Here is a 9,517-nt window from a genome sequence, read left to right on the forward strand (position 1 = left end):
AATGCGTTATAAAAAATATATATAGTTGTTTTAATCTACCTAATGTGATGACTAAAAACAAATTTTGTCATTTCAATTCAATTTTTTCATACGCCGCAAGAAGTAAAACTTATAAAGTACCTAACGCCATTAGTGCAGAGATGGCAAACAGTTCATAGAAATCTTAACACAACACAATCTAATAATGAAACAAATGGTGTATTATAACTATGATATAAATATTCTGGATTGAAATTGACCAAATATCTTGGGAACTCTGCATCAATTTTCGTAGCAGATCTCGTGGATAATTCACCCGTATCATTAATAATTTGTAAATTAAATTTCTTGTCAAAAAAATTAACCAGTGCCTGTGCCTACCCCCGATGCAGCTTTCCCAACCACTCTGCCCCTCTCCTTAAACATCCCTATTCAAGTTCAATGTAGTTCACTGGTTAGATGTTGTAAACCTCAGGTTTGTGTTACAACATTTGCATATTTAAATGCATTACGAAACAAAAAAATACTATAAACAATTTTTAATTCAACAAATAATTATTAATTTTTAAAACACTTTTTTATTGAACATACGTAATTTGAAAACACATCAGATTTATATGGTAGGTGTATAATATTTAAGTTGTTTTCAAATTACTATGAGAAGTTGTTATTAAAATCATTGGTTATTCCCTCTCTCTTTCTCTCTCTTCAAAACAGACCTCAACCAGCAAAACCTCATAAATGAATGTATTTGAGTAATCGGCTGATTCGGTGAAATAAAAATTATCACCTTTTTCGAAAACCAATCTAGCTGCTCAAACTGTGTCATCAATTCATTAATCTGACAGGAAAATTCATGTGGTTTGTTTCGAATGTTCTATATTAATTTAAAAAATTCTTTACACCTTTTGTATGTAATCAAACACTTGGCATATCATGCTGCCCGGATTTCATAACGAATTTCCGAAGGCCGCCTCTGCTTCAATAAACCAAACATGTATTAATCATAAATATATTTGCTTTATGATACAATCCATGACATTTGACAAAGAATTTAGAACAGTACTTCCCAGACATTATGAGATTTTTATCTTAATATATTTAATTCTCATTCATGATACACTTGACATTATGGAAGTATTAGAATAACAATTGACTCAAGTGGAGGGGACTTCTTCAGGACGATTGATGGTGAGCCTTCCATGAAGTTTGAGGTCGAAGCAGGTGGTCTCCACTTTGAGGACGCTCTGCAGCATGGTGTTCATTTTCTGCGCTGTGTGACGGTTGCTCTCCATGCTCACACCTGACAATCACAACGACATGCATCAACTGTGATCGTGAATTCGTACTTAACGCGATTTAAAAAAATATGTATTTTGTGCCATTCTACGATTAGAACAATTAATTATACTCAATAAAGTTCGAATCATGGATCACGTAAAAAAATCAGTACCAATGCATTTTAGGATGATTACCAAGAAAAGAGGAATATTGATAGAAGAAATTATGCTGCAACAACAAATTCCAATAATACCCTATCCATGGAATAAGCCAAACCGAATCGTTTATTACCCTCCAAACTTACGCTGTTTCCGTTTACAACCATTTACTAACTAGTCGAGTGTTCATGGAAGTGCTTGCGAAACTGTATACAGACATTGCTTCGTGTTCCGTTATGCTTCACTCAAATCATGGTGTTCGGGTATGCTGGCATATTTGGATCAAGTATTCATTCTACCAAAATCAGAGGAATATCTTTCTCTATGGTCACTTTTTAACAAGTTTGATGTCTATGGACGCTTAAACGTCAAAAAAAAACGACACAGGACGTAATTTTTGCATTATGCCGCGAGATACCTCTAGTAGTAATACAATGCCAATATTGAAAATGAAAGATGTTAAAATCGCTACGTCATTTACATACTCATTATTTCTTATATTTATTGATTTATATTACATTATGGCCGGATAATCCGAATGCCGAATAAACGTTATTGAATAAATATAATCATTATATCATCATCATAATCAAATATAATACTCTTGAGAAGTAAGTACATGATTACTATCGCGGAAGGTAGGTACCTATCTAAACAAATGAAAGTAAATGCTGATGGTGATAGTATACCATGTATTATGCATAAATCGTTTCCAGCACAATTATAATATGAATTGAGTTATTAAAATATATATATATATATTAATTAGATTTTCATTCATCTGCGTTCAGACGCATTTACTAACGAAACTTTTGAATCCGAAAGCATTATCGCTTTTACCACCATTTAGCACCAATTATAGGATCAATTGTAAAATAGATAATACCATTAGATAATAATCAAAATAATTCACTGAATCATAATGAAATATGGAAGAAAACAAGTACGTATGACAATTATTATCAACAAACGCGGGCTGTCAGTTGCAATCTGTCAAACATCGACTCTGCCATATTTAGCAATCGGTTCGCTAAACTTATGGTAGAGGGGCAATCTGTGTACGGATTCGGCGAGATGCTTATATACAAAATCTGGATGAACGCAATTATACATTTTGTACGCCATCTGGCGTAAAATCGCATTCGAAAATATTGCATGAACAGGGTATAAGCCTTATGTAAATACAGGAGAAAGCCTAGGGTTTGAAGACCAACCAAAGTGCAAAAATGATGATACTGTTGATACTCATACATTCAATGAAAGCAACGGATGGTTTCAAAAATTGAAAGGTCTTAATAAATTACACAACATCAAAGTAACAGGTGAGGCCGCCACTGCAGTGCAGATACAGAGGGAGCTACAAATTTTATAGAGTCTAGCAGAAATCATAAAAAATGAATTCTTTTCTTATGTCTGTACTTATCTAGGTCCGTTTTATTTTCACCTATCCATTGAAACCAACACATTCATTTAAGTTTTATTCGACTTACACAAAATGGACACTAGCGCTCCTAATAATTATGACCGTTATGCCACATGCAATTGATAACCGTTTGTGGATGCGACAGTTCACAATAATTCGTAGATGAACACCCTTAAGTCGGCTCGCACATAGGAACTCGTCTCGCCTAAAAACGTGTAGAATACGTACATCGTTATTTAACGAAACAACATAACACGCGTTGCCAAATGGAGCTTCGCAGATTGATCGAATGCAACTGTTTCGTCTGAAAAAAACATTTGGCTGTTGCATTCGACATGTTGCATCCTTCTCGGGCTCCGAGTCGGAGGGTCGAAGTCACAAAGAAACACCTACGAATTGGTCTTTCCTATACCGGCTCGCAGATCACCGCATTGAAATATCAATACATTTCGAAGGCTATGCGCAACTGTCACTAGATAGATGTGCGAGTTGTGAATTGTGATGTGCGAGCCGGCTAATTATTATGCATGTGTGTCTGGGTATGGGGAATGTACCTGAAAAAGTGCGGTATTCGGCGGTGGAAGCGACGAGGAGCAATAAGACATAAGTAATACTTAGATGGGGTAAATGTGGAAGTCAGTGGCATCTGCCAGAATTCGTTAACCCCGCCGCCTTAAAAATTAATAAAAAAATTATTATGGAGAATCTTTCAAAATGGACCCCCCCAAACAATTGATCTGTGTGGGCGCCTGTAATAAGGAATACAATGTTTTCATTATACACGAGTACTGTAGACTTGTATCAATAAACAATGACATACCGAGGAATCCCGTGTACAAGGCTTGCATGAGACTCCTGATGGTGAAGCACGTGGAGATGTTACCGCTTGACAGGCTGTTAATGCATAGTCTCATCAGCTCGCCCGTGTAATCCGCCACGCCCAGCATAAAGTCTTTTGGCAAAATTGTCATCTGCACATTCTTTTCGCCCTCCTATTGTCGAATAATAACCATTTATGTAGTCAATACTGATGTTTGCGTATTCTCAATAAATAATTTATTTAATTATTATGATAAATTTCTTTTATGGTGTTAACTGTCATGCATAAAACTATGCATATGCACTAAAATGCATTGTATACCCAATTTTTTTTTTCCGACCATGCCCGATCCTAATAGGATCATATTATAGGTAATAATCATGGTATGGGTTATAATGGGAGGTTTGTATTAACAGATTTTGTTTTTAGGAGAAATGGATGTCAACCACTTGCTCAACCTATTAGGTCCATACTCTTCATTCATACACAAATCGAATTATTTTCATATTTTAGATTCTCCGCCCTAGTTCATTGTCTCTACGTCTGATCATAAATCCACCCGTCTGCGTCTGCGTCTGCAAGATGAAATGGTAAGATGAAAACGTCTTGAAATCGAATTGGAAACTAAAAGCAATTTTAAATGCAATGGGCCGGTCATATCGAGTGACTGCCGGACAATGAACGGAACAGGCTAGACCTAAAGAGAGGTGAACAGACATCAAAAATGATTTGATCAGAATGTCAAGTCTGGGAAATGGAAAACGGCTGTCCTTTTAATGGACAATGTTGTAACAACGCTGTGTGCGGCAGTATATTATTAAGTTACATATGTTTTACAAATTACATACGCAGAGTCGTACTGAGTTTGTATGTGTACATGTACCTGCTATTGGGCTTGAATATAATGCGAAAGCTTTTTACAGAAAAATTTTTTGGTAAAATACATTGCGACATATCCGACATAATAATAATATATAGATATACAACGGCTATTGTGAAGTGGACGAATTCCAGTTATGAAACTGCTTTGATTAAGCTGTTGACATCAGACAATTTAAGAAGTCGGACATGCGTGCGTGCATATTTACAATTGGCGCGTTGACCATGTCTTGGAGGTGTTTCCAGGAAGGCAGTTGATGTTTAAGGGGCTCTTCCATGTGGCGGAGCAGACAGAAAGCCTCGGCGAGCTCCTGCAGGCCGAAGGAGAGGCAGTAGGGCGCCGGGGATCCCGGAGGCAACTCCGCCGCAGCCTTTCTTAGAGGACCCGAAACCAGCACGTCGATTCGCTTCGACGCCTTTTCCAAATTCATCTTAAGCTCTTCATCTTTCATACTGAAATTAAATTACCACTTTTCAATAGTGAAATGAGAACATTGAGCTAAGTAATAAACCAGTCTTTCTCAAAGTAGGCGATAACGCCCCTTTGTGGGCGCTGGAGGCTTTCAGGGGGGAAGTAGAAGGCTCAAAGAAAATTAGGGGACGTTAAGGAAATCTAGAAGGTGACGGCAGACAAATTCTATCTTTAACAACGAAGAATTAAATTCAAGAATGGCTACCAAGAATTTTGGCTGCAGAAGCAAATCTCTCAACTGTACCCTGGGTTATGGTCGGTTGTTCAACGATATCTGATAGCATTCCCATCGTCGTATTTGTGTCAACGTGGATTTAGTGCCATAGCAACGTTGCTAACTAAAAAGAGAAATCGGCTGCAAGTTACTGAACGCGGCGGCGACTTACGGCTGTTTTTCAGTGTATTCGAGCCTGATATTAAACTCGTCGAAATGCATCAGATTCATCCTTCACATTAGATAAGTTTTAAATTCAAAGCCCCCTTTTAATGTTAATAAAAATACTTCTAAATATGATTAAGTATGAGTTTTATTTCCTCTCATTCAAACATTCTTTGGTCTCAGAAATAGGATATGGGTCACACCCTATCTATCTTATCCATATAATAATGCATGTTTAAAAATTATATTTGCAATAACTGTTTTTAAGATATGATAAGATGGCAATGTAGAAAAATAAGTTAAAAATATGGGGGGCACTAGATTTTTTTTAAATATCAAAGTGGGCGGTGGTTGATATATTTTTGAGAATTATTAAATAAACAATGAGCTATGTAATGCATATTCCAAATGAAAAACTATCATCCAATATAACAAAAACTGCAAAAAACTGAAAAATGTTTTATTGTATTATTTGTCAAGACCTCATGACTGAGGATCACAACTCACATGATTTCTGTCCCAAGGCATGCTGGAAATTCATCTTTCAACGATTAGCAGCATGTTTCTCCGAATAACAAATAAATAACCGTGAGCTTATCCAAGATTTCGTCCTATCGGACTTTCTGAACTTTGTACCGTGTTCCATATGATCATCAATGCTATACTGTGTATGCAGGCCTACCATACAAATAACATGTAATGATTATAGTGCTGTAAATATCTTTGGCTATAAGTCTGTCAATGCAAGCGGATAATACTAGGTGTAGAACTCACTTGACAAGGGAGTGAAGGAAGAAGATGATCCTTTTGCTTTCAATGGTGACATCTCGACTAATTTTGACGAGTCTCTCGTTGCGATCGTGCCGGGCGTCCAACTCCTTGGCGTACCCCCGGAAAGCTGCCTGCACTCTGCTATTACTCCCGGCCCCTTCATCTGTGTACATCAAATTTATCATTAATGCAATCTCAAAATGGTATTCGGAGGTCGACATATAAGGAGCTCTATTCACTTTACGAGGTGAGAAATTATTACATGGTATATATGTAGGCTTACCATACGTCCAGGTTTCGCATATTGGTCCCGGCCGTTGTTCCACGTATGAATGATTGTCAATAATAAATTGTCATGATTGGCCGTAGTAGCGTATATGTGATGAGATAGCGGGGAAGGGGGCGAAAAAAGTTCATTCCAGCGAGAAGTACGACTAGTACAATAAATAAATAAAATACTTAAAATTTCTGTAGCAGACCTTCTACATTCTTCTTTTGTACATACTTTTAATAGGTAATAAAACAATTTTTTCAATTTTGGTAAAATTTGTTTCTTTGTCCTTTGTCCTGTCCCAGTTTAGAGTTTCATAATTATGGTAAGCCTATATACTTATATGGTATAAATTATTACTACGCTGGATACATAGAATGTCAAAGAGGCTATATACACATTACTACTGACTACGCCTCACAGTAGCACTAGATCGTCAGGGACGGAGAATGTGTCTGAAAGACTTAACGAGGGTTGTAGAGCCAAGAATGGTGACGGTAATCAGAAAGATAAGACAACCTTTTTTCATTTTATTTATTTCTTGTATACATTGTTATGCTTTTAGACAGAAAGTTAGAAAATACCTCTTATACATTAATGTCTAGGAAACATGTCTACATGCCCCAGACCAATGACATTAATATGGACGAATCATCTGGAAAAGAAAATGACACTCACTTTATTGTCGGGTCTGCCGAATGGCATAATATGTTCTAACGCCATTATAATAAAGGTGATATTGCTATAAATTCCTGTTGGGTCTGCCGAATGGTTCGGTTTGAACGGGTTCGCTCAAAATAACATTGACATTAGAAGCACTGCTCTAAGGCCGTTACAATAAAGGTCATATTGCTATAAATTCCCGATGCGTGATATCGCATAATGGAAATTGCGTGACGTCTACCTATACATGCGGATGCGCGAATTTACTTGCTAGCTACTGTATTGAGTGCGTCGTCCATTAATAATGTCATTGCCCCAGACAGACACAAGACACAAAAACATGTGGGTAGAAAAACAATGTTTACTTGAAGTCAACTAAATAAAAATATCAGAACAAAACACAGTACACAAAATATTCCTTAAATTTGAAAGATACCAGTAAAACATCCAGTAGGTAATTAACACAAAGTAGATAGGTATTATAGTACCTAATCCAAAACATTATATGTGAAACATTATGCACATATTCCATTAAAAGCTTTTCAATTTTATTATTTTATAAAGAACGTGTACCTCTAGATTCAGCCTTTTCAGGCATTGATGAATGTGACAAACAAATCTATGAAAATAACACCAATTTATTTATTTTTTAGTAATATGTAGTACTTTATGAACCGGCGAATGTTTTGAATACTGAGTTTTTTGAGTTTTTGACGTTGTCAAAATCAGTCTATGGTGTTTGGTGTAGACATGTCGAAAATAAAATATACATTTTCTACAGTGTTGCCATAAGTCATATTTTGTCACCGAACGAACTAAAGTACACAGACAAAACAAAATTATATAGTACCTATTTCGGCAACAAAATGAAAGGAGTTTTACCTACCATTAAAACTCTTATTATTCTTGTTGACTCTGAAGTCCCTTAAGTCCCATGAGATATTGATCGTATTTTTTACCTTGTGTTCTTCTGCGCTGGCCCTTTTTTACCCCCTTTTCTTCTCTATTATTTACCTCTCTGGTTGCTCATCTTGTTTTACCGGCTGGCAGGACTGACGCTTCTATCGTGGCGTGCTTTGTCTTTGGTTATTCAATTTGATATGTCTCAAGGAAACCAGGTAAGTGTTCTCTGGGCTTCAGAGTCAACAAGAATAATAAGAGTTTTAATGGTAGGTAAAACTCCTTTCATTATTCGCTATTGACTCTGAGATATCTGTTTGTTATCACCTGGTAAAGCAAGATAGATCCTGCAAGATAAGGTGGATGAACCTAACATGAGAATTAGGTATAACATCTCCTTGCTTTTAGGTTCAGTGCACCGGGCTGAATAGAGAGGTCAACATATTTTGTTCCCTCGCTGTAGAAGTCTGTGTGTCTATCGGTCTCTGGTAAAATGTCTTAAAAGTAGCTTCTTGGCGCCAATTACCTCTCTGCAGGATGTCATCTATGGGGTAGTTCTCTAACCAATTTAGAGAGGCGACTGCTGATCGAGTACTGCCTGGTGATTCCTGTACCCCTGCGTCAGCGAGTACTGACTTCACCCAATTTCCAATGACTGCTCGAGTTGACGGTTTTGGGGGGCCTCTTGACGAGATAAATAATGCCGGAATATTACCACCCTCTTCTCTTCCCTCATTGGAAACGCAGATAAGTTTTCGTAGCCAAAATACTGGATCGATGTTTTGGCAACTGGAAGCGCTTAATTTCCATCCAGATTGGCGGTGCCTTGATGTGTCCGTCTTGGAACCAAACACTGGCCATAGAATTATATGGTCGCCATTATCGACTAGGCCATTATCCGCTACACTGAGTAGGGTAAGGTCATGAACCCGTCGTCCCGATGCGAGTAATAATAGTATAGCTGTTCTGCGTGAAACTTCATATAGGTTGTATAAAAAGTATATTAGTCTATGGTTGTATACTAGTGGTGTTGTTTTCTTGAGGTAGTCCACGATTATTCTAGGATCCCAAATCGGTGGTTTTGTAGGTCTAGTCTTGCGGGTGGATATGGCTTTTAACATATGACGCACTACTATGTTACTGCTGATGTCTTTACTGATCATAGGTTTGCAAAAGGTAGCTATGGCTGACTTATGTACAAGAATAGTGTTATATGAAAGACCTTCCTTATTGTATAAGTGACCCAGGTATCTAGCCACTTCAATCGGCTCGGGGGTATTATAGCTTATTGTGTTGGCCATGCACCATGTCTTCCATTTGTCCCATGCAGGTCTATAAGTCTTCAAAGTGGATGGTCGCCAGCCGGAAGTGAGAAGTGATGTGTCCTCTACCGACCAGCTAGAAACTAACTCTGTCCACCCAAAATTATCCATAACTGGAGTGATAGGTCCCGGACTTGTGGAGGTGGATGGTTTGTCACCGTATCCACTAGAAATGACTCCAAGCGCGGGATCGGGTAGG

At 37.5% G+C, this 9,517-nt stretch overlaps 1 protein-coding gene across 1 annotated transcript; it reads right to left on the minus strand.

The window, feature by feature from the left end:
• Positions 1–977: 977 nt before the first annotated feature.
• Trax (Translin associated factor X) lies at positions 978–7,833 on the minus strand. The gene is made up of 5 exons (XM_085948625.1): positions 7,670–7,833; positions 6,166–6,325; positions 4,750–4,993; positions 3,662–3,833; positions 978–1,282 (listed from the first exon to the last, which is right to left on the minus strand). Exons 1-5 carry the CDS (start codon positions 7,692–7,694, stop codon positions 1,137–1,139), a joined length of 747 nt encoding a protein of 248 aa, XP_085804751.1. The 5' UTR covers positions 7,695–7,833; the 3' UTR covers positions 978–1,136.
• Between the last annotated feature and the right edge of the window lie 1,684 nt (positions 7,834–9,517).

The sequence above is a fragment of the Rhyacophila brunnea genome, unplaced genomic scaffold (genome assembly GCF_057557595.1).
Source record: "Rhyacophila brunnea isolate RB1 unplaced genomic scaffold, BYU_Rbru_1.0 scaffold_20, whole genome shotgun sequence".
Taxonomy (NCBI): Eukaryota; Metazoa; Arthropoda; class Insecta; order Trichoptera; family Rhyacophilidae; genus Rhyacophila; species Rhyacophila brunnea.

Excerpts from the sequence above, each read along its gene's own strand:
- Trax (XM_085948625.1), bottom strand. The coding sequence starts at position 7,694 with ATGCCTGAAAAGGCTGAATCTAGAG. Across the intron at positions 6,326-7,669 it reads TGAAAAGGCTGAATCTAGAG|ATGAAGGGGCCGGGAGTAAT; the intron begins GTACACGTTCTT and ends TGATGTACACAG. Across the intron at positions 3,834-4,749 it reads ACATGGTCAACGCGCCAATT|GAGGGCGAAAAGAATGTGCA; the intron begins GTAAATATGCAC and ends ATTCGACAATAG.